General features: G+C 35.9%; 1 protein-coding gene across 2 annotated transcripts; it reads left to right on the top strand.

Annotated features, from left to right (window-relative positions):
* Positions 1 to 292: 292 nt before the first annotated feature.
* Positions 293 to 23,429, top strand: ERO1B (endoplasmic reticulum oxidoreductase 1 beta). Of its 2 annotated transcripts, XM_070733992.1 has the most exons (16): positions 293 to 818; positions 5,721 to 5,840; positions 6,847 to 6,930; positions 8,602 to 8,643; positions 10,019 to 10,101; positions 11,792 to 11,865; positions 12,785 to 12,905; positions 12,997 to 13,043; positions 14,516 to 14,527; positions 15,193 to 15,219; positions 15,995 to 16,087; positions 16,194 to 16,440; positions 18,257 to 18,326; positions 20,404 to 20,490; positions 20,995 to 21,128; positions 22,177 to 23,429. In XM_070733992.1, the coding sequence occupies exons 1-16, from the start codon at positions 705 to 707 to the stop codon at positions 22,235 to 22,237; spliced, it is 1,416 nt and encodes a 471-aa protein (XP_070590093.1). In that variant the 5' UTR covers positions 293 to 704; the 3' UTR covers positions 22,238 to 23,429. The 2 variants fall into 2 exon arrangements, with proteins under 2 accessions (XP_070590093.1, XP_070590094.1); XM_070733993.1 differs by lacking the exon at positions 14,516 to 14,527.
* Positions 23,430 to 25,277: the final 1,848 nt, after the last annotated feature.

Here is a 25,277-nt window from a genome sequence, read left to right as displayed (position 1 = left end):
AGTTCACTGTTACATACTGATGCCAAAGTTGTACCGATATAGGTAGGAGGGTCATATTGCGCAAAAAAAAAGTTCCCCCCAAAACTAATCCCTACCTCGCCTTTCTCACAAGAGCACCGCGCCTCCCTTCATCCCTCCCCAATCCCTCTCTAGAGACCCCTTTACCTTCCGTTTACGGTTATAAACTGCCTCCTGTTGTTTTGAAGGTGCGCGTGGTTCTTTCCTATTGGCCCAACTCTCTTCGCCCCTCCCCTTTCGTCACTTGGAGTACGCTACTGGGGGCGAGGCCGTCAGATAAAGCTGACGGGAAGAGAGGTGGTTGGTGTACTACGTTTCCCAAGGAACTCTGCGCGGGCGAAGCTCTGTGATTGCTGCTTATCACTTGCTCCTCCTCCTCCTCCTATGTAAAGGAAAGCGCTTGCAGGGGAAGCGCGGGTCTACTCTCCCTTTCGCAGTGTGTGTGTGTGTGTGTTTGTAGCGCCGGGAAAGGAGCTAGGGCGGCGGCGGCTGGGAAAGGTGAGCGCATCCAGCCGCTCTCCTGACAGGTCCCTTGCCCGGCAAAGCGGGTGAGATCGGGACAGGGAAGGCAACCTCCCTCCCCCGCCGCCCAGTGGTGCCGGCGGACATCCCGTACTCCTGGCTTCCCAAAGGCGGCGGCGCGGGGCACGGGCCCCCCAGGGCACCCGGCGAACGGCTTCTGCAGCATGAGCAGCAGTGGAATCGTCCGGAGGAGAACTGCGGCGGAGAAGGATCGGGCTGCGCAGCTCTTGCTGGCAGCGGTGACTCTGGGCTGCCTTTGGAGTGGGATAGAGGCCAAGGTGAGCGGAGTCGCCTTTGGGGGAAGGGAGTAGGTTTTTTGGGGGGGGGATCTGGAGTGTCTTGGGGGGTGTCAAAACCTTCCTGAGATCCGGAGAGTTGCGAGAGAAAAGTGGATCCTTCCTCGCTGAGACCTCCTGGAAATCTTTGTCTTCCGGGTGTGGATGTTGGGATTCTTTGCTTTACGGCAGGGGTCCCCAAACTTGGCCACTTGAAGACTTGTAGACTTCAACTCCCAGCATAGCTGGCTGGAGAATTCTGGGAGTTGAAGTCCACAAGTCTTCAAGTGGCCTTGTTTGAGGATCTCTGCTTTACGATAAGCAGGTGTTTAATGCTGATTTGTAATTAAGCCCAAAGAATGACAACTAGGATTAATATTGGACCCTGTAACAGGAAAGGTGCAGAGAGAGAATGAAGGACCTTAATGTGGGAGATTGTGATCCCGCTGTATAGAGCGCTGGTGAGACCACATTTGGAATACTGTACTGTGTTCAGTTCTGGAGACCTCACCTACCAAAAGATATTGAATAAAATTGAACGGGTCCAAAGATGGGCTACAAGAATGGTGGAAGGTCTTAAGCATAACACTTATCAGGAAAGACTTAATGAACTCAATCTGTAGAGTCTGGAGGACAGAAGGGAAAGGGGGGACATGGTCGAAATATGTTAAAGGGTTAAATAAGGTTCAGGAGGGAAGTGTTTTTAATAGGAAAATGAACACAAGTACAGTGGGGCACAATCTGAGGTTAGTTGGAGGAAAGATTAGAAAATATTATTTTACTGAAAGAGTAGTAGATGCTTGGAACAAACTTCCAGCAGACGTGGTTGGTAAATCCACAGTAACTGAATTTAAACATGCCTGGGATAAACATATATCCATCCTAAGATAAAATACAGGAAATAGTATAAGGGCAGACTAGATGAATCATGAGGCCTTTTTCTGCCATCAATCTTCTATGTTTTTATGTAATGTGAAAAGGGTGCGTGCTCTGCTGTATTTCTGTGTGAATGAAGAAGTGCAAAGCTTGCTCAATAGAGGAAGGAGGAAAGCTTGGAGTGCTTAATGTTTATTATCTTTTTATAAAAGTTCACCAGGGTTTGTAGAAACTCCATATTGTGTCACGAAGCCTGTTTGAAAGTCAACTGAGTTGAAGGGCTAATATGGCAAAAGCAGTCCCCATCTTTTTGGCTGTTTGATCCAAGTTTCCTCATTGGGGAAACAGGTGCTTCTAAGGAAGCTTAACTCCCCAAGACAGGCAGACATAAGGTGAAGGATGATTGCTTAAAATAAAATATTTTTTTAACATAAAGCCCCCTGGCTTTGCTCAAACTATTGAGAAGGTTATTGAGAAATTTATTTTGAACCATGCTTTCCTACTAGGAATACTTGAGTGTATGCGCGCGAGAGAGCTCTTGAAATGTAGTATATGAATTCCCCAAACAGGTAAAAGTATGTATAGTATTGCACAGTCTGTTAATTATCTAGAGACAGTCTCCCTCATGAATGTACCTGTGTAACATGCAGATTTATAAACACAGTTTTTATAATAGCTGCTTTAGACAGTTCAGGAGCTGTTGTTTAAAGCGGAGTTTAAATTTGCCTTTAGTTTTGTTGTACAGAATACATCGATTTTTTTCATGAAACTTGTCTTCAGAAGCATATGCAGCTTACTTGAAAAGATGATAAGCAAGTAAATATATTTATGGTAAACCGTGCTAATCACACATAAGAGCTGTGGTGGACCACACAAAGGCCTATCTACAACACAAAGACCATTCCTTTGGCACAGTTCAATTCTCTGTATCAGTAGGAAGACCACAAGCAAACCTTGAGTGCAATGTCCTCTGTTTTATTCAACAATAGTAGCTTTCATTAACAAGTCTCCTTTTTTAAAGCAGTTCATTACTCCAAGCATATCTTGCAGAGGCAAATATGTGTTGTGAAAAGATCTTGACTTTTTGTCTAGTTTGAGTCTAGTCCATGCATAGTTGGAAGTGACTATCATTTTTCCCTTGTAAAAAGGCTATGTTTCTTTGCTTTGAAGGACTGTGTGGTTACAGTATTCCGTATTGGTTGTTCATTAAAGCACATTAGGGTTTTAGCTCAATCTGCCCATATATTCAATAGAGCTGAAAATATTCTGGGGACTTCTACCAAATTCATACTTGCCAACCTTACACAGAGCTAAATAGATTTAAAGTTGTTAGACCAGCATTTCACAAACTTTTTGCCATCATGAAATGTTTGGGAAATGTAATTACACAATAAAACAACATGGATGAGTCCTAGGTCCCGATAATTAAATGCTGCCATCTTGTGGGAGGTAGGAAGTGAACCCTCTCTGTTGTGGCCACTACCCTCTGAATAGAATTTATGATTTCATCATTTCAAAACAAGATGAGTGGCAAAATACATTTAATAAGTAATAAATACAATTTTATATATCACATACAAACAACACCTCTAAGCAAAAACATGCTCATCATTCCTGAAATCCTATTTTCAGTTATTCCTCAATGTATTTCCTGCTTACATTTGCAGTCAGTAACCACACTTAAAATCTGTTCAGCTTTTTTTTAATATATATATTTATGTTTGGGTATGTATATGTTGTTTGCTTTTTTAAATATGATAGGGTTTTATGTGCTTTTTAATATTAGATTTGTTTTCGCTGGAATATTGTTTTTATTATTGTTGTGAGCCACCCCGAGTCTTCGAAGAGGGGCGGCATACAAATCTAATAAATTGAATTGAATTGAATTGACAGCTATATGTATGTTAATACTCACATTATGACTTTGATTATGACTTCTCAGGGAATCAGCTGGAAGTGTGCACAGGTAGGAAGACAAGTCTGAAATAGCATGCCTGGGATAAACGTACCTGGAATAAACATATATCCATCCTAAGATAAAATACAGGAAATATTATAAGGGCAGACTAGATAGACCATTAGGTCTTTTTCTGCCATCAATCTTCTATGTTTCTATAGCAAGTTTGGCTTACTGTCTGACATACCCGAGAGGAAGGAGTAAGGTAATGAGCAGGCTGTCAGTACACCCAGAGATGAGAACAGAGGCAATGAATGGACTTTGACCTGGGCCAGCAGATGGACTTCTGCAGACAGGTGCTACTGTTGAAAATCATTTAAGTACTGTAAAACGTTTAGATTACATATGAAAGGAGGCTTGGAAGATCTATTTTTTCTTTACTTATTTCCCTAATATTTATCCAAAGCAGCATACACCTTTATTTGAGAATTTGAAGTATTGAATGTATAATCCTTTCTCGTAGAATACACTGTTCCTCAAAACTGTCTTTATTACTATTACAATGTTATGCTTTGTATAACATGTTGGGTCATTTTGTTCCTAGGCAAATGGAGTTATTTTCCTATTTGCAAATTAACCAGAGATCAAAGACATTTGTTTTCCTGCCAGTTCTGTCGATACTCAGTCAACCTTGGCAGTCAAAATGATGGCTATAACTGCTCACCACATCCAAAATTGCTTCAGTCCCATAGATGTGACCACTATTTCGGATGCCCCTGGTCTCAGCTGTGATAATCGTCTTCAGTACAGTTGCCACTTAAGCTTTAACATTTAAATTTCCATTTGAGTAGCATACTTTTCTCCCTCCCCACCCCAATAATCATGTGATAACTGGAGATTATTCAAGTATTTCCATACATATTGGAAATATTTTTGTGCTAATTAATTCAGACCAACTGATATCTAATAAGTGCTTTATTCTTTTACTATGTGGGGTATAAGAACAGGACTAATGTTTCAAATATTTTAACATACCGGTAATACTACACATTTCAAATTTAGCTGCATTTTGAATTCATTTCTTATAGTTAAACATTGTATAAAATATTAATCCACATACTACTGAAACTCTCATTTTTATGGTCTTTAATTGAGAGAAAAAGTGTATTGTAGGGCAACAATTTTTGAATCAAGATACCTCAAATGGGCTAATATACAATATGTGTCCAAAATCCAAGATTCCTGATTCCCAGTGGAATCAAATTTGGGAATTTATGTTACTTCAGTACTATGACTGATGCTGGGCTGATGTAACAGTCATACATTCTTCATTTTCAGTGTTGTGTAACAGTTTCCCAGCCAATGGCAATCCCTCCCTCCGTCCCTCTCCCACCCAGCAGCAGCAATTCACTTACCTGCTGGGAAGGGAAGGGAAGTGGATTTTTGATGCTCCTTCCCAAATTACCACTAGGAAACTCAATGGAACAAAAGGCAAGAATTCAGAAGTGACTCCTGCATCCATTCCTGCACTCCTTTTTTGCCTGCCCTTAGTCATTCTGTTTCTTTAGGTAAGGAAATTTCTTTGAAAGGATGACCTAGTACCATGGATAGTTTACACAAGTAAAGACAGGCTTCATTTGACAGATGTGTTGTAATGAAGAAAAAGAAGACTAATTGCAAAACATTTTCTTTTTATTTAAAAGTAAAGAGACCAAACTTCCCCTTTTTTAATTTTAGATTTTATAATGTAACTGAATCAGTTAAAAAAAAAAAATAATAATAATAATAATAATAATAATAATAATAATAATAATAATAATAATAATAATATATTAGATTTGTATGCCGTCCCTCTTTGAAGACTCGGGCCGGCTCACAACAACGATAAAAAAACAATATTATAATGGCACAAATCTAATATTAAAAAAACTAAAAACCCTATCATAATTAAAAACCAAACAGCACATACATACCAAACATAAATTATAATAAGCCTGGGGGAAAGATGTCTCAAATCCCCCATGCCTGGCGGTATAGGTTAAAATTCCTACCTAAATTGCTAGTAATTTTTTCTTCTTGCAACCTAAATCTCTAGCGTAAATAACATTTCTAGCTGTTTTTTTTCCCCATAGGTAAGAGAATTACTTGATGACTGCTTATGTGACATAGAAAGCATAGATGAATTCAACAATTTTAAGATCTTTCCCAAAATGCAGAAACTTCAAGAACGAGACTACTTCAGGTATTACAAGGTAAAGTAAAAATGCCATATTATTATAAAGCTGATTGAAAGTTAGCTTTAATTCTCCAAAGAAAGGAATGAAAAGGAGTAAGATATAAATAAATGAGTATTTTTTAAACATTTTTTTTAAAAAGAGGTCTGGGTAGTGGGCCAAAGAGAGGACTTGGTTCTATGCAACACATTTGCTAGAGCCTCTCCCTAGGCAGCAGCTGCATTCCCTGGAAGGTTCCTGGAACTGTTTCTGGATTCTGTGGGTTTGCATGAACAGATGACCCTTTGGAGCAGCCAACAAAATGCTATAAAGCGGCTGTATATAAATGTGCCCAAAGTGATAGGCAGGGAAGGCCTTCAAAGCAGCTGCATGAAGCTTGTGAACAAATGCAGCTGCCTAACACATTCTGGAAGGTTACTTCATCTGTGACAATGAAAATCCATTGAGGGTGGATTCGATAATATTCAGAAACATTACACTAAAAGTTGCTTAAAGGTCACTACTGACTAGCTGGAAGGGAAGCACAACAACTCTCCTTGCCTTTCGCAAGCTCCTTAAGACCCACCTGTGTCGCCAGGCATGGGGGAACTGAGACATCTCCCCCGGGCATATACAATTTATGAATGGTGTGTGTGTATGTATGTGTGTTTAGAAATGGGGTTTTTAAATGTTTATAGTAGAAATTTAGATTTGTTATAAATTGTCTTCTTGCACTTTGTTGTGAGCCGCCCCGAGTCTGCGGAGAGGGGCGGCATACAAATCTAAATAAACAAACAATACGTAGCAGTTTGTTGCTGGAGATTATAGCTGTCAAATTTTAAATGGATGTGATAATGCATCCATAACTATGAGGTACTAGATCTTTGGCATGAGCTGCGTTTCCTCCTCTGTTACAAATGAGCTCTCCGAAAATCTAGTTATTTCCAATGACCTTTTCCTTTTCGTTCAGCTTGTTTAGTCTCATAATTTTAAAATGCTTCTGAAATGAGTATGAATGACATTTTTTTAAAAATTGTTATTTAAGGTTAATCTGAAAAGACCATGTCCATTCTGGGCTGATGACGGCCATTGCTCGATCAGAGATTGCCATGTAGAGCCTTGCCCTGAGGTAAGTTTCCCCCCTCAAAAATGAGAAATTTGAAACAAGATTGTATTGACTTGGTACATTCTGAGTTTTGTTTGCTTGTAGATGTTGGATTGCAGTTAGGTAACGTCATTCATGACAGTGAATTTGAGATTTTCCTCACCTGTAATGTAGTTTGTCCTGACTATATTGGTTTTCTCCTTGGTTTAATGGTTAATTAAAATATTGCTTTCAGATTGATTGTCTGAGTGTTACCTGCTGGAAGGGATGTGTTCTGATCTTTTTTATTAATTGATTGATATTTCATCTTTATTATTGTTTGTTTATTTGGGAAATTTATATGGCCGCCTCACACTCAGATAGTTATAAATAACCAAATAATAATAATTAATAATAATTTATTGGATTTGTATGCCGCCCCTCTCCATAGACTTGGGGCGGCTAACAACAATGATAAAAACAGCATGTAACAATCCAATAGTAAAACAACTAAAAACCCTTATTATAAAACCAAACATACACACAAACATACCATGCATAACTTGTAATGGCCTAGGGGGAAGGAATATCTCAACTCCCTCATGCCTGGCGGTATAAGTGAGTCTTGAGTAGTTTACGAAAGACAGGGAGGGTGGGGGCAGTTCTAATCTCCGGGGGGAGTTGGTTCCAGAGGGCCGGGGCCGCCACAGAGAAGGCTCTTCCCCTGGGGCCTGCCAAACGACATCCTTTAGTCGACGGGACCCAGAGAAGGCCAACTCTGTGGGACCTTATCGGTCGCTGGGATTCGTGCGGTAGCAGGCAGTTCCAGAGGTAATCTGGTCCAATGCCATGTAGGGCTTTAAAGGGGGCAAACTTATCTAATATTCCTTCCTCCTATTTTCCTCACAATGATAATCCTGCAAGATGTTGGGCTAAGAGATGAACTGGCTGATTCTCACCCATCTTGCATGCCTAAAATGTGATAGAACTGACAGTTGTGGTTTCTAGACCAGCAACTTAACCACCAAACTGTCCATCGGACCAAACTGTCTCTCTGTGGTGTCCCTCTTTTTGTTTCCTTCTTAGTTTTTTTTTATTGTCTCTTTTGAATGGTATGTAAAAATGGTTTATTTTTTATTAATGGTTATTTACCCTAATCAAGGAACTATCAAATGAAAATTACACCACTATCAATACTGGCAGGGTAAACTACTATAGGTAAATACCCACATTCACTATCACTAGTGATGATATCTAGGTGGGTAACAACCAGGCTCAGAGAGTATGAAGAACTTCACAGTTCAATCCTGAGCTACATGCAGTATATTCTCTTCTATTGGATTAACTATTCTGTTGACAACAAATGTTTATTCTTGCTGGGAGGATTTTATATAAGTAGATGTCAGTGTCAGAATTATGATTTAAATGCACACTTTCTTTCATAAATTCTGTGTAGACTTTGGCTATAGTATAGGTATATTCAGCCTTTGGTTGAATTTGATTCCCTTGAAATAGGCATGTAGACATCGAAACCTGTCAAATCATGAATGAAAGTTTCTTAAAAGTCAGTTTATTTGTCTGGGGAATTAATGCACAACTAGTCTTCCTGACTGTTCGGCTCTAATTCTGAATTTTCTTTAGTTCATTTATTTTGAGGGTTGAAAATTGCTTGAGAAAAAGTAAAGATAAAAGCTTACATTTTTGTTTTTATTTTAGAGTAAAGTTCCAGTTGGAATTAAAGCTGAAAGTGCTAACAAAGTAAGTAATTTCTTTCAAAATAATCCAACCAACCCCCCCCCCCTTATTACATATAGCAAACATAGTTCCCTCTAAGCTGAGCAGTGAGGAATCGCTCACTTAAAAATCATCATCAACTCAGAGTTTTCCAAACCTGCCCAGAAGCCGAGAGGGAAAGAGTGAGAGGGAAGGAGAGAGAGAGGAAGAAAGGAAGAGAGAGAAACAGATAGAAAAAAGAGAGGAAGGAAAAGAGAAAGAAAAAGAATGGGAGTAAGGAAGAGAGAAAGAAAATCAAAATCTAGTTTGAAACTAGCTCAACTATTTAAGTGGCATTTTGATATTGATAGAGTTGCCCTATTATGAGCTCACTGTTATAGACACACAGTACAGTATTTTATTTTGAAATTCTCTGAGGCAAAACAGGGTGGGTTTTTTATTTGTTTGTTTGTTTGTTTATTTATTTATTTATTATTTCTGTGCCGCCCAGTCCCGAAGGGACTGCCGCTCAGACATTATACTTTTCCGCCCACCCACCCCCAAAAATTAGAGGGAACACTGATGGCAAATAGTAAATGTGTAAAACAGGGGTCCCAAACTTGGCAATTTTAAGTCTTGTGGACTTTTAAAAGCATAGCTGGCTGGAGAATCCTGGGAGTTGAAGTCCACAAGTCTTAAAGTTGCCACGTTTGGGGACCTCTGGTGTAAAACCTAGAGTTTGCTGTCCACACATGCCATTCCCAAATTCTTATGTAACATTATGCTATGTTACTCAGTGGTGCAAAACCAGGGCCAGCATTTTTCTACATATATTGTATATTGTTATTCTCTTCTAATAGAGAAGAAATTGTAGCTGGGAGTATTTCATTATGCTTACTTGTCCTAGAAGCAGAATTGATATTTTTGTCCTCCTTCCACCTGCATCTGTCTCTCTTTTTTTCTATTTTCTGTTTTTAAAAGTAACAAGAGACTAAATAGAACTATTCTAAATAGAACAGGATAGGGTAGGAAACTGGTTGAAAGGTTATATGATATAAATTTTAGCTTATAAGCACTGGAAATATCATATTATTTTTCTGTTGGATCCTGAAGTAAATATTGCAAACAGTTTTGCAGTGCTTTAAAAGCTCAGGGAACTCCTTGTATAATCTTCATATTTTTTAAAAACTGCATTCATGTCTGGGACTTATGGGACTAAGGTTTTATGATAATTCTTTAGTACAGTGAGGGATTTGGGGGAACACATGCAACAGAAAGTTTAGGATTGGAAGAGATGACAGTAATGTATTGAAAAATTAAATACTATTTTGAACATAGAAATATTTTAGATAAATAATTGGCAAGTATTTACCTAAATATTGGAATTGAAGATATAAAGATTACATACTTTGTCTTTCAGTATTCAAAGACAGCAAACCAGACCAAAGAACGTGAAGACTGTGAGCAGGCTAACAAACTGGGTGCAATTAATAGTACATTAAGGTAATTTATTTATTTATTTATTGGACTTTTATGGTGCCCCTCTCCGAGGATTTGGGGCGGCTTGCAACATATAATAAAACAATGTATAATATATTAAATCAAATTAATTAAATATAAAATATAAAAAACCCAAAAGCCATAAAAAACAGTCATTCCCATTCAATCAACTTTCTCTCAAAACATTCATCGGCCAGGGGGAAAGAATCTAATGGCCCCAAGCCATGTAGGGCTTTATAGGTCATAACCAACACTTTGAATTGCATCTGGAAACCAATTGCTTTCAATATTAGTGGAAGACATAATTCTTATTTAAGGGTTCTCTATATTTTTTATTCCTTATGTTCTGAGGAAACAAAATAGTTTCATATTTGATGTACCTTTTGTTTGAAACATTTGTATCAGTTAATTTAAATTATACATGGGATGGATACGTGCATCAGATGGCTGATAGTTTCTATAAAATGACTGCCTCTTAATTTCTTAAAACTGTACTCTAGTGCACAGGTCACCAATTGGTGGTCCGCGAGAAAATTTTGCTTGTCTGTGGAGAAATCTTGGCCCCTGGGCCAGATATAGCCGAGTGCAATTAATCCAGTCCAGGAAGAAGGGAAGGGAGGAAGCTGTAGCTCTGGAATATGGGACTGACTTTCCCAACAACATCAGCAAGCTACCATCAAATAAGCTTCAATTATTTTGTAATATTTATACTACCTTTAATAATTTTATTACAACTAAACAACCTTTAAAGATTTTGTTACGATTAAATAAGCATTTATGATTTTATGTTAAATAGGTGCACTTCATATTAATAAAATGGAACTCCTCAGATCATTATTTTACAAATCTTTTTTTAAAAATACATATTAATGGCCTGCAGGACTTAAAATTATGAATTAGGGACCGTGGGATTTAAAATTATGAATTTGGTGGTCCATGGGATTTAAAATTATGACCTTGATGGTTCCTGAGGTCCAAAAGGTCGTAGATCTAGTATGATATATAATAATGAACTTCAATCTCACTTTAACTCATAACCTCCTTATTACTTTTGGTCAGATAGCCCTAGTTTTAGATATAAACTTTCTTAATTTTAATGAGTTCAGAAAAAAAGTATAAAACAACAATATTGAGGAATCACTTCTTAGGTGGGTTTCAGCAGGTTCTGACTGGTAGGGGAAATTTTTAGTAGTTCGGAGAACTGGTGGTGGAAATTTTTAGTAGTTCGGAGAACCGGTAAATATCATGTCTAACTGGCACTGCTTCCACCTATTCTTTGCCTCCCGAGTCCCAGCTGATCAGGAGAAAATGGGGGGTTTGTAATAACTTCTGCAGAATTAGTAGTAAAAAAAATTGAATCTCACCATTGAATCAGTTATTTATTGCATCTGTACATTAACTATACAACTCTAATGGTTATTGCAAATAGTTATAAGAAAATGGTTGCTGGCTCTGTTACTCAATGGAAAATAATATAAGTGTTTATGGTATTCCTATTTTGTCTTGATCTATTTAATTTTAACCATTAGTGTTTTTACAAGCTTCTGTGAAAGTTTGTTGGGACTACAACTGATACTTTTTTCAGGCTCATCTTAATAACCCTATCTCTGATTTCTATGTAGTTTGAGAGTTATATTTTTAAAAATGCATTCAGTCTACAGCTAATTTTTTTTTCTAACTCTCTTTCGTCTAGTAACCAAAGTAAAGAAGCTTTCATTGCCTGGGCCAGATATGATGATTCCCAGGACCATTTTTGTGAATTGGATGGTAAATTTTGAGCCAGATTTTTTTTCACTGTATAACTAAGTAAACAAAGTTAGAACAAATATCCATACACTTTAAAACAGAATGTGTTAAATGCTTTTAAAAATAGTTTTATGTGTAATAATCCTTCAAATATAAATACCTTTCTTTCTCTTATTGCTTTCTTGACTAATGTTAAGTATGACATTAATTGCAAACACTGATCATCTAATATCTAAGGAGAACCTGGTTGGCAGAATAATTAAGAGAATGGAAAGCCAGCTTGGAAATTATATTCAAGTGATCATCAATGAGTCCTCATAAAATTAAAATAAGGTATTAAATGGGCTGCTATAAGATACAATGAAAGATGCATATTCTTCAACATTTCGATTAAGCTTTGGAATACTTAAATTTACATAAGAGGCTACAAAAGTCCAATTTCAAACTACCAACAAATGTTTCTGATGCTTGTCAACTTATTCATATTTATGACAGTTGCAGTGTCTTGGAGGGTCACATGATCACCTTTTGTGTGACCTTCTGACAAACAAAATTACTCGGGCAGCCAGATTAATTTAACAATTATGTTACTATGGCAAGAAAGTTCCTAAAATGGAGCAAATGTGTTGCTAAGCAACAGAAATTTAGGGGGTCAATTGTGGTCGTAAGTTGAGGACCACCTGTATTTCATTCAATTGTATATAAAAAAATAAAATATGTCATGTTTAAAGATATTTACCTTTAATATCCCTTTTATTTACAATATTCACATTTAAAATGTGCAAATATAAAATGCATAATGTTGTTAATTTCTTCATAAATGCTTTTATTATACACCATTGCTGTAATTTAATCTTTTACATCGAGATAGCTCCTTATACTGAGGCAAGTTGCATGTTCCAATTCATAATTAAGCAGCATAGTTTTTCTTTGTTATTAGATGAGAGATCACCTAATGCTCAATATGTGGATTTGCTCTTGAATCCAGAACGATACACTGGATACAAAGGGCCCTCTGCATGGAGAGTATGGAACAGTATCTATGAAGAAAATTGCTTTAAGTAAGTGAAAACAGAGGGCAAAATTATTTTGCATTGAAATTTAAAATATCTCAAATTGCCAAAATATAAACTGCCATATTTTTCTCATTAGGCCACGATCTGTATATCGTCCACTAAATCCACTGGCACCAACCAAGGGTAAGTCATTAAATCCTTTGTAATTGTAACATACCAATTCTGAATATTGCTTGTTAAGTAAAATATTATTGTAGTTTTGTTGCACAATCAGCCAGATGTTTAGACTGGATTTTGCATTTTTATCCAGCTACAAAATTCTTCCAAAGGACCTGGAGTAGGGTGATGTTGTTGTTTGATGTTATTAGAGATTTTGTCACTAAAATTTTTATTAATATACAGGCTTTTTAAAATGTCTATTTCAGGGATGTCAAACTCAATGTCATTGCAGGCCACATCAGGGTTGCGTTTGATGTCGGGGCAGGGTGTGTGTAGCTTGAAATCCAGCTTGATGTCACTTGTGCCAGGTCACCTGTGGTGACCCAAGTGCTCTGCCAATGAAAACAAATTCCCGAGCTCCGTTTTTCACTGCAATGGCTTCCTGCAACCCTCTGCCAGTGAAAACAGAGCTCAGTTTGACAGGTCCCAGGGGAAGAGCCTTCTCTGTGGCGGCCCCAACCCTCTGGAACCAGCTCCCCCCTGAGATTAGAACTGCCCCCACCCTCCTTGCCTTCCACAAACTCCTTAAAACCCACCTCTGCCGTCAGGCATAGGGGAACTGAAATATCTTCCCCAGGCCTATACTGTTTATGTATGGTATGTTGTGTGCATGTTTTTTTTAAAATTATGGATGTTTAGCTTTTTAATTATTGAATTTGTATTATATATTGTTTTCTGTTGCTGTTGTGAGCTGCCCCGAGTCTGTGGAGAGGGGCGGCATACAAATTTAAATAATAATAATAATAATAATAATAATAATAATAATAATAATAGGCCCTGCGGGCCGGTCCTTCGCTATTTCCAGGGCAGCCCGTGGGCCAGATCTAAGCACCTGCGGGCCTTGAGTTTGATACCCCTTTCTATTGGTCTATTTGTTTAACTTAACTTGACATTCACCAGTTATTGAAACTCATTAATGATAGTTGTGCAGAGTCAGCAATTACCACAGTTCTGCAGACAATAATTTTGATTTGAATGGAAGGCACTTCTTTATAGGAAATCACTTCCATTTTTCTTTTTCTTTTTTTACATAAATCAATGTATCAGAAATAATGCAACTAGTCTTATTTAGTAAAAAGAAATTATATCCAATCATCTGTTCTCAGTTTATGTTGTTTAATTAGATAGTTTTATTCTGGGAAGTGTGAAACACATTATTTTAACATGACCTATAACTTGTAACTAAAAGCAAGACGTAATCACACATTTTTTAAAAATTAAGATCCTTTACAATCTTATGCCTGTATTCTTCCATTTGTTATAGATAGCAAATGTATCATTATTTAAATCTTTAACTCTTGAGAAAAATAGTGTTGGAGTTAATTACAGTCAGAACGTTTTGACCATTTTAACAGACACATACAGTATATTTTTGATACTTTGGAGAAATAAAGATGGAATAAATTATAATACTTATATTTTATAATTTTTTTCAGGAGAGGATGATGGTAAGTTTTTGCGACATAATATCTTTTCACTATATTATTTAAGATTCTGGGAAAAAACTGTAATGAATGGGAAATCCCCCAGGATTACAACTTTACAATATTATCATACTGTACCTAATGAATAAATTTCAGTGAGAGATATACAGTAGGAAAGAGAAAGAAAAAAAATAACAAAAGTTTATTGGTTATATTGCAACACAGATGTTATCTAGGACTACTATTCCTTTTCTTATGAATAGATGCTGCTAATAATTGATGATATGCATAAACAATTGCCATTAATGCTATAATTCTCTAGGAATCATTATTAAATTTGTGAGGTTCAGCAAACTAGATTAGAATGATGATTAGGTTTTCTTATGTTCTGTTAGATTCCAGGGATCTTTATATAAATTCTATTACTATGGCTTGCTTTGAAATAAGCATAAATCTGATGTAAAACACCTGAATCCTTTTTTCAACTTTAAAAATAAATATTTAAGAATGTTAAATGAGCAGCAGTTAAGTGATACATCAAGATTCAGTTTTATCACAAATTTTCAGATGAAAGGGATGGATTATTTTGATATGTATTTTGGAATATGCTGTGAATTTAGAATTTCAAAGTATTTATTGATCAGATATGTCTAGGCCTTGTTTGAAATTAATTATTTCTGTGTTCACAGGAGAATCTTTTTATACCTGGCTAGAAGGTAAATTCAGAATCCTATCAAAATTGTAATGAAAAACTGCAAACTCTCTTTGTAATAAGAAAGTTTTATGAAATTTAAAAATTAAGGAATGCATTCCTATTTAAGGAAAAAATGTAACAGTCAACCTGTTAGCTAAAAAAAATTTGCTGATTGTGCAACATTTGATCATTTTTATTAAATGCTTTCAATTATTAAATTAATGTGCACCATTACCTGGGGCTGTGCAAAATATTTAAAAGACATGCCTTGCAAATCATGTTAATTGAAGAAAAAAATCTTTCTTCAAAGACTTAAAGCAACCATGGCAGCCAGTGCAATTTTTTTTTAAAGCTATTCCCAGTTCTCTGCATGTATTTGCCAGCATAGCATTTGAAATAATGCTTTAAAGCAGGGGTCCTCAAACATTTTAAACAGGGGGAAATTCACTGTCCCTCAGACGGTTGAGGGGGCCAGACAGTAAAGGGTAGCCATTCGCGGCCCTACTGGAATGCTTGGGAGGGGGGCGCGGGGTAGGGGTGGGCGCGTGCCCGCACGTGCGCACACCCACCCTTCAATTTCCTGCGTATGCGCAGAGTCATGGCCCAAGCCATTCCGCCCGGGAGCTGTTGCTGAGCATCTGAATTTTGATCACATGATCATGGGGACGTTACAAAGCTCGTAACTGTAAAAAACGGCCACAAGTCACATTTTCCAGTGCCATTGCAACTTTGAACGGTTAATAACGAACTGTTATTATTTTCTAATTCAGCTTTAACAATATTTTTATCTCATCTAGGGCTTTGTCTTGAAAAACGTGTATTCTATAAACTTATTTCAGGACTTCATGCAAGCATCAACTTACATCTTTGTGCAAAACATTTACTTGAAGGTAAATTGCCCTTTCTCTTTTTATTATTGTGGGAAGTTCATTTTTCCACTATTCCCATAAAAATAATTTTATTATTCACTTTAAAGCATTGTTTTTGTATGTTCAGAAACATGGGGAAGACCTCGCTGGGGACCTAATGTCAAAGAATTCAGCGTTCGTTTTGACCCTATTGAAACAAAAAGTGAAGGACCAAGACGACTAAAAAATTTGTATTTCCTGTATTTGGTGGAACTGCGTGCATTGTCAAAGGTTGCATCATACTTTGAGCGTTCAGTTGTGGATCTTTATACTGGAAATTCACAGGAGGATACAGAAACTAAGTCTCTTTTATTAGAAATCTTCCAAGATACAAAGTAGGTGTGCTTTTCTTCTCCATCTTTAGTATGTATTCAGATACAGACAACTGACTAAAGTTGATTTCAGATGTTTAGGGAATTGCAAGAAAATGAAGATACTAAAACAGACCTAAAAATAAGGTTGAATTCACATATCAGATTAAACTATTGTTTAACCATAAGTTATTAAAATCAGCCCCAGTTGGCTGGGTTTCTTTGTATCCAGCTGCAGTTTAAATTGTGCAAATAATTAATACCCATGTTATTTGAATCCAAAAGGAACATAAGGCTTTAAGTAGTCAGTGTACTATTGATCTTGTCTTAATCACATAATAAAATGTCTTGAAGCAGATAGCCAAGTCATCTGGATTATGACAGATATTGAAAGAAATGCAGGTGGCCAAAAAGGACCAAATGAAACATTATGCTAAAATCACACATATGGCTAAAACATACAGGGAATTAGTTTCAGGTTGCTGATGAACTGGGTGGTTATAAACTCAGCCAATACATAAGAATATTCACTAATTTATCCTTCGGCATTTTTTATTCTTCGTTTGAATTAGTTAACCCCAAAGATGGAGCGTTTTGATTAGAAATGTCAAATTATTGAGAAAGGTGCCATGTCAAGTGAATTCAGTGAGCTGGCAATCTGTTATACTATATTGTTTTTGTGGACAACTGCTGCATCTTAGAATGCCAAGCCCTCCATGTTACCGGATGTTGGGATCAGAGAGAACAATAGCTTAATTGAAAAAGCTAGAAGTATCATGGGTGAACATCCAATAGGAGCCATGATGGCACAGTGGTTAGAATGCAGTATTGCAAGCTAACTCTGCTCACAGCCAGGAATTTGAATCTGACTAGATCAAGGTTGACTCAGCCTTCCATCTTTCTGAGGTTGATAAAATGAGGACCCAGATTGTTGATTTTGATTTACTGTCATGGAAATTTACTTCTGCTGTTAGATCTTGTATTATCAGGTTATTTATGCTATTGTATTATTGGTTGAATGATAAAAATACAATAGTATAAATAGTTTTTCTGGTTGGAAAAGCAATTTACTATTAAACAATAGGGTATACATTTAAAAATGAATGTAAGTATGAAGAATAAGTAAATGTTTGCCAGTAATATGTGTTAGAAAAGGTAGGAAAATTGGTATAATAAAGAACTGTGGAAAGAAAGAAGGGGAACTGCACTGGACTGGTTTGCTCCTTGGGCACAAACAGGCTAGTTTTATTTTATTTTATTTATTTATTCGATTTTTATGCCGCCCTTCTCCTTAGACTCAGGGCGGCTTACAACATGTTAGCAATAGCACTTTTTTAACAGAGCTAGGCTATTGCCCCCACAATCCGGGTCCTCATTTTACCCACCTCGGAAGGATGGAAGGCTGAGTCAAACTTGAGCCAGTGATGAGATTTGAACCACTGACCTTCAGATCTACAAGTCAGCTTCAGTGGCCTGCAGTACAGCACTCTATCTGCTGCACCACCCCAGCTCATAGTTTCTGCAAATGCAAGCTCTGATAAGAAAGACAAAATTGAGAATTGTGGCTAAAACTGCTATGTAATGAAGTTTCATTTTATTGTTACCTCTGGAATATTTGTTAAGAATCCTTTGTGAAAAAACTTAAAAGTAACATTTCTGCATTGCTTATACAATTGGACAAACCATGTGACTAGATATGCCTATAATTTGGCTCTTGAGCTATATTTTAAATATTTTAGGTACTGTAGATATTTCACCTAATTGTAGAAAGTGGAGCATTATTGGTAGTATCCAAATAGTTTTGTTAAATAAGTCTAATTCATTATCAAAATTTATCTAGGTCCTTTCCTATGCATTTTGATGAAAAATCCATGTTTTCTGGAAACAAAAAGGAGGCCAGGTCGTTAAAGGTAGACATAGTTTTTACATTGACAAATTCATTTATATGTACAAATGAAATCCATTTTAAATTAGATTAAATCACGTTTCTTTGCTTTTGTGTGTGCATTTGATTATTTTGCTTTATATTTGAGGCAACATCATCAGTAACAACCAAGCTAATTTTAAATTCTTAAGAGTAGTATTTCAGAAAGGTAGCAAGCAAGTCATTAGAATATAAGATACTGGATTAGTGTAAAATACTGTACATTAATCAGAATCTCTGTCATGCTATCTACTTGCATAATTTTGTGTTGTCTTTGTATTTCTACTGTTGGTTTACAGCTATACTTTATAGCTTTATGGTAAATGTCAATTCATAAGCTTTTTTACTAAATGAAAAAAATGAAATGAAATTCAATTCAATTTATTAGATTTGTATGCCGCCCCTCTCCATAGAAACCTTTTCTTTTTATCAGAATATGAAAGAAACAACAGAGGCGGAGATAAAATGATGGAACAAGTCAGGGATGGGTTCCAACTTACCTTGCTACCTTGTGGCCATGCGCACTCTTTGAACGCACATGTATCCACAGTACAGACACCACCACCCCCAAAAAAACCCCACTGAAAACAAAATGGCACAGGGCTGGAACCTTGGCTTCGGCACATGCGCAGAAGAAAAAATATTTTTTTTTTAAAAAAATTAAAAGATGGCAGCGCCCATGCACTGACCTATCCAGTGATAGAAACATAGAAGACTGACGGAAGAAAAAGACCTCATGGTCCATCTAGTCTACCCATATACTATTTCCTGTATTTTATCTTAGGATGGATCTATGTTTATCCCAGGCATGTTTAAATTCAGTTACTGTGGATTTACCAACCATATCTGCTGGAAGTTTGTTCCAAGAATCTACTACTCTTTCAGTAAAATAATATTTTCTCATGTTGCTTTTGATCTTTCCCTCAACTAACTTCAGATTGTGACCCCTTGTTCTTGTGTTCACTTTCCTATTAAAAACACTTCCCTCCTGAACCTTATTTAACCCTTTAACATATTTAAATGTTTCGATCATGTCCCCCCCTTTTCCTTCTGTCCTCCAGACTATACAGATTGAGTTCATTAAATCTTTCCTGATACGTTTTATGCTTAAGACCTTCCACCATTCTTGTAGCCCATCTTTGGACCCGTTCAATTTTGTCAATATCTTTTGTAGATGAGGTCTCCAGAACTGAACACAGTATTCCAAATGTGGTGTCACCAGCGTTTTATATAGCAGGATCACAATCTCCCTCTTTCTGCTTGTTATACCTCTAGCTATGCAGCCAAGCATCCTACTTGCTTTTCCTACCGCCTGACTGCACTGTTCACCCATTTTGAGACTGTCAGAAACCACTACCCCTAAATCCTTCTCTTCTGAAGTTTTTGCTAACACAGAACTGCCAATACAATACTCAGATTGAGGATTCCTTTTCCCCAAGTGCATTATTTTACAGTTGGAAACATTAAACTGCAGTTTCCATTGCTTTGACCATTTATCTAGTGAAGCTAAATCATTTACCATATTACAGACGCCTCCAGGAATATCAACCCTATTGCATCATCATGACATCACTGAACTGGGCCACTACCCATTCAGGCAAATCTGTCATTTGGAGACAAGCAGACATCGAGTTTGCTTTGGAATGACACTTGTTCCAGGGAGGAGGAACCCATCCCAGGAACAAGTGTCATTCCAAAGCAAACTCCATGTCTTTTTTAGATATGTTGTTGCACACATGTACAAAAGGTACAGAATTTCCCCAGCCAATAATAGTTAGTAAAACTGACATAGGATTTATAGAATAACTATGGACACATTCAGCCAGTTTGCCATCAGATTAAAAGTGATTGTAAACTATGGTTTGAACTAATTCTGTTGTTGTGAGCCGCCTCGAGTTTTCGGAGAGGGGTGGCATACAAATCTAATAATAATAATTATTATTATTATTAATTCATTTGCTGGATGAAAATGAAAATTAGGAAGTAAAGAAAAACATTGAGAAAATAGAGTGTTGGCCTATTGCCATTACAAAAAGTTTTAAACATGTTTTTCTGTATTGTAGGAAGAATTCAGATTGCATTTCAAGAACATATCTCGTATAATGGATTGTGTTGGATGTGATAAATGTCGGTTATGGGGAAAATTACAGGTATATGATTTCATGTTGTAAGGTTAACATTCTTGTATAACAAAACAGTTTCTTACACCAGGTAAACTACTTCCTATACTTTGCATCTCCAAGGTCAGTTAATATCAATAGGGTAAATTTTAGCTTTAGTACAAAGCCAGATATTTCACATTTGCTATATTATTGACATTCAAGCTATTCCCATTGTACATGTCATTTCACTAATTATAGAATAACATTTCTGTATAGTAGGAATACATACCTTATTGTGCAAACATTATTCAATATTTATATTAAAATACTGCATAGCAATAGCACTTAGACTTATACTGTGTTTCCCCCCAAATTAGACCTAACCAGAAAATAAGCACTAGCCTGATTTTTTTTAGCGTGCTCCTAATATAAGGCCTACCCAAAAATAAGTGTAGAAACGCCCAACGTTGTTAATGAATGTATATTGCACTCTTGCTATTTAATATATCTTTCAAACTCAAGGCTATTTAATATATTTAATATATCTTTCAGACTCAAGGTTTAGGAACTGCTTTGAAAATCTTATTCTCCGAAAAAGAAATAAAGAATCTTTCTGAGAACAGTCCATCCAAAGGTTTTCAATTGACCCGGCAAGAAATAGTTGCTCTTCTGAATGCATTTGGAAGGTTAGTTACACTTGAAATTTGTTATAGCTGTGTAGTGATAGGCTGGGCTTTTTCTTCATGTGATGTGGACTTTAAAAGTATTTATGTACAAGTAGTCCTCAATTTATAACAGCAATTAAGCCCAGAATTCTGGTCACAAATCATTGCAATTATTAATTTGACTCAATTTTATGATCATTTTTATGACAGTTGGTAAGCTAGTCTCCATGGTTGTTAAACAAATGTGTTCATTTAGCAAATCCAGCATATCCAATGTGTGTCTTGTTGTTTTCTGCTGGAAGCCATAAAAATTGTTGCAAATAAGAGTTACGTGACTGCGGTATGCTGGAAATGGTGGTAACCAAATACTGTATCTGAAATGCAGTCATGTGACAATGAGGGGTGGGTAGTACCTTAGTTGTAACTTTGAAAACAAGTTTGTAACTGTTTTTCAGTCCATTTGTATCTTCAAGCAATTGTTAAACTGGAATTTGTTTAATCAGGAGTACCTGTATTTTCTCTAAAAGATATAATGTCCTCTCACAGTACCTATATAGTGCCACCATTCACGATAAAAGGGAATCTAGTCCATTTTAGTCAAATAATTCTAGACTTTAAATGCATCAGACACACAGAGTGCTGAAGGTAGATGAGATACCGGTAATTATTTTAATAAACTGCAGTACTAAGTTTTTGATCAAATAGAATAGAATAGAATTCTTTATTGGCCAAGTGTGATTGGACACACAATTTGTCTTGGTGCATAGGCTCTCAGTGTACATAAAAGAAAATACACATTTGTTAAGAATCATGAGGTACAATAGTTAATGATTGTCATAGGGGTCAAATAAACAATCAGGGAAAAAATCAATAATAATAAAAATCTTAAGAATACAAGCAACAAGTTATAGTCATACAGTCATAAGCGGACTGTATGACAAACGTATTGCTTGTATCCTTAAGATGATTTGATCTAAAATTCAAATTGGTGTTTCAGGCAAGAAGAGCTTCTTTTTTTTAATACTGAACTTCTGTAAACTTGATCTTTCTTCCCTTCTCTTCCTCACAGACTTTCTACAAGTATACGAGAGCTACAGAATTTCAAAGTCTTACTGCAACAAAAAAGTTAATGAAGGCTTTGTACTTATTGCTAGAAGCAGCCACTATTTTAACACTAGGCAAAATGAAGCCAATCTTCATACAAGACTGTTCCAGAAAAGCAAGAAATATATATAATTCCAACTTGAATATTTAAAATAGAAAAGGTTAAAACTTTGGACAAAATATTTATGGATAAAATATCTGGCTTTAATTATGTAAGTTATGTTTGTTTTCAACTGTTTCACTATTCTTACTCTGTACTACTTTTGTTTCATGATCATTCAAAAGAAGTGTTGCCTTTCTTGCTTTACATCACCATGCAGGGATCTCATCCAGGCTGCGTTGCTTACATGGAAAAGATTCTTCTTTCTGCTTTTTTAATGTTTATTTGGAGGAATTGGTAATATGTAAGAAAAATGTTTTCTTGCATTTGTATTTCATTTGTTTGTTACAGTCTCCGTCATGGCCAGTAAATATTTTACTAAAATAAGCCCCTTGGCATCCAGGGTAATTAGTTATTGGGAAAGCTCAAGTTATTTTTGTGTTTGCTTCCTAGCCCTCTTCTCCTTTCCTTTATTATTTCCTTTTTCTACAACACATTTTTCTCTGTGACGAGACATTACTGGATTATCAATTTTTATTCTGAGTGGATAATTAAATGCTTTTCCCATTAACTGCTGCTAGTTTAAAAATTTCAGCTCAAGCTTTAGTCCTGGACTTTAATCGTCCATTTCAAAAACTTTACAAATTCTTCTTATTCTGGTGCTCTTCTATTCAAATACAATAACAAATAAAATTAAATATTTTCACAGACAATTGTTCACTTTTTTAAAAAGAAAAAAAGTCACTTCCAGAATTCAACAGAGCACATTCTATCTATGCAATCTCTAATTATACCTTTAAAAATATAATCTGTAATAAAATGGACATTCTATACATTTGTTCCTAAATCTTTATCTACAAAGGGGGATTTAGTTATCAGAGAACTGTTGCAGGTAATAATCATTTAAATTCTTAATCTGCGGTAGAAAGAAGTCTATAAATTGTGAAGGAGCACCTTATTTAAAAACTGTTTGTAATGTAATATTTGTATTCTGTGAGGGAATGAATGTCAGTTTAAGTACAATATACAGATTTGTACATACTGTATTTTGCTTTGCTTTGATAAGTAAAAGTCTTTACAAAATGAATTAAAAGTGCTCTTAAAATCTTCTAATTTAAGACATGTCTGCTGTTGTGTGTGTCCATTTATACTGCGTGCTTTAAGCAACATAATTCCATAACTTTATGATTTTAAGTGAAGATTCTCAGCTATATATTTTTCCACATATGTGAAAATTTCCAGTGATAATCTAAATGAAGAAAATTATAATGCTTTGTCTTTATAATTTAAGACTTCATTGTTTATTGAAATCATTAAATACTGAGTAATATTCTAAAGATTACATTCATTTCAGGCCTTAACAAATATGAACTTCAAGTCTTTATGGTAGACAGGAATAGTCTTGTGGTAACAGATTCTGAAACTAGGGAAATTTCTCTGTGTCTTATAATTTAATGTTACTAGCAAGATCTGTTACTTATAAGATCTGTTTCTTATCATTGGATGCTTTATTGCATCCAATTTGTGATGAATCAAACATAAGATTTTGCCAATGGAATGGAGACTATTTTTGTGAATTCATCCATTTCTCATACCTTTTGTCCAATATCTAACTCAAAGGATAATGGGAAAATTCAAAATAGTCTAGTGTATTGCCATTGCAGGGGTAGATACAGGGGGTGAACAAAAAAACGGAACACCTTGAAAAATCATCAAAATATCTTTTAATATGGTATTGGTCCACCTTTTTGCGGCAAGTACAGCCTCAATTCTCCAAGGTATTGATTCATACAAATTGTGAATTGTTTTCAAAGTTAAAGCACCCTCCAGTTCTTTTAGAGACGATGGTGGTGGAAATTGACTTCTTGCTTGAATCTCTAAAATTGACCATAAATGCTCAGTAATGTTGAGGTCTGGTGATTGTGGTGGTCAGATGAGATGCTGAACTTCATTAGAATGTTCCTCGTGCCATTCTTTAACAGTTCTTGCTCTATGGATTGAAAGATGGCATCCCTTGAGCTCTCACTCAAAGTGCTGAAGGAAATTTGAATATACTAAGAGCTATAGGCTTCAGAATTTGTGAGCACATTTTTAAAGCCTGCATTCTGTAATTTTGCTATTTTTAATGTTGCCTTTTGAATGAAAATTGATATTCAAAAGTGTTTTAATTTCCACATTTTAATGGTAAATAATGCTGACTTAGCATGGAATTCATATGCAAGGCTCTTGCTTGGTGAGTGCTTCCTGAAATTCAAATCACATGGACATGAATCTTTGCAGCTTTTTAAAAATCACTTCCTTTAAAAAAAGGGGTAGGTAAGCAAAAAAAAAATCTTTATGCTAAATATAAGTTTAATGAAATATCTATTTTAGAAGTGTTATTTTGCCTTATTCACTAGCATATGCTGATATTTTTATGAAGAAAGCCAGCAGACCTCACTTCATGTGTATCTTGTGCTAAGGGAGATAATCCTATGAATAAGAGTACAGGAGTACTTTATTATTATTTATTAGATTTGTATGCCACCCCTCTCTGAAGATTCGGAGGGGCTACTCGGAGTACAATACTTAGGAGGTTTCTGTACATCCAAGATTGTGAAGGCTACTATTTATTTAATTAGTTAAAAATACAGAAATGAACTACCAAAAAACAGAAGTGAAATTATAAGTAGAAAACAATGTTGTTGCAGTAGTCATTAGTTTTCAGACTTCTTGACTATTGAATTGCTTTCATATTGAATAAGGAATTTAATTACTAAAATGTGGCCAAAACAAAAGAAGTGCTACAATTACTTCTGGAATTCTGAGTCTCATTTGAGAGTTCAAAGCAATCTCTTTAATTATATTTTTTGTCTGCTCAGCTGTTCTTTTTGTTCAAGGAAATAATGCAGTTTTTCAAAAAATAGCTAGTTGTGTGTAACAGACATGAGTTTTTATTCAGTAGCATATGATTTGAAAGAAGTCCT

This window comes from Erythrolamprus reginae, chromosome 1, assembly GCF_031021105.1.
Source record: "Erythrolamprus reginae isolate rEryReg1 chromosome 1, rEryReg1.hap1, whole genome shotgun sequence".
In the NCBI taxonomy this organism is placed as follows: Eukaryota; Metazoa; Chordata; class Lepidosauria; order Squamata; family Dipsadidae; genus Erythrolamprus; species Erythrolamprus reginae.
This window is presented reverse-complemented; position numbering and strand designations above follow the sequence as displayed.

Bases quoted from the DNA above. Each gene is read 5' to 3' on its own strand.
- ERO1B (XM_070733992.1), top strand. From the start codon at position 705: ATGAGCAGCAGTGGAATCGTCCGGAGGAGAACTGCGGCGGAGAAGGAT. The intron at 6,931-8,601 runs GTAAGTTTCCCC...TTTTTATTTTAG, and splicing joins ATGTAGAGCCTTGCCCTGAG to AGTAAAGTTCCAGTTGGAAT. The intron at 16,088-16,193 runs GTAAATTGCCCT...TTGTATGTTCAG, and splicing joins TGCAAAACATTTACTTGAAG to AAACATGGGGAAGACCTCGC.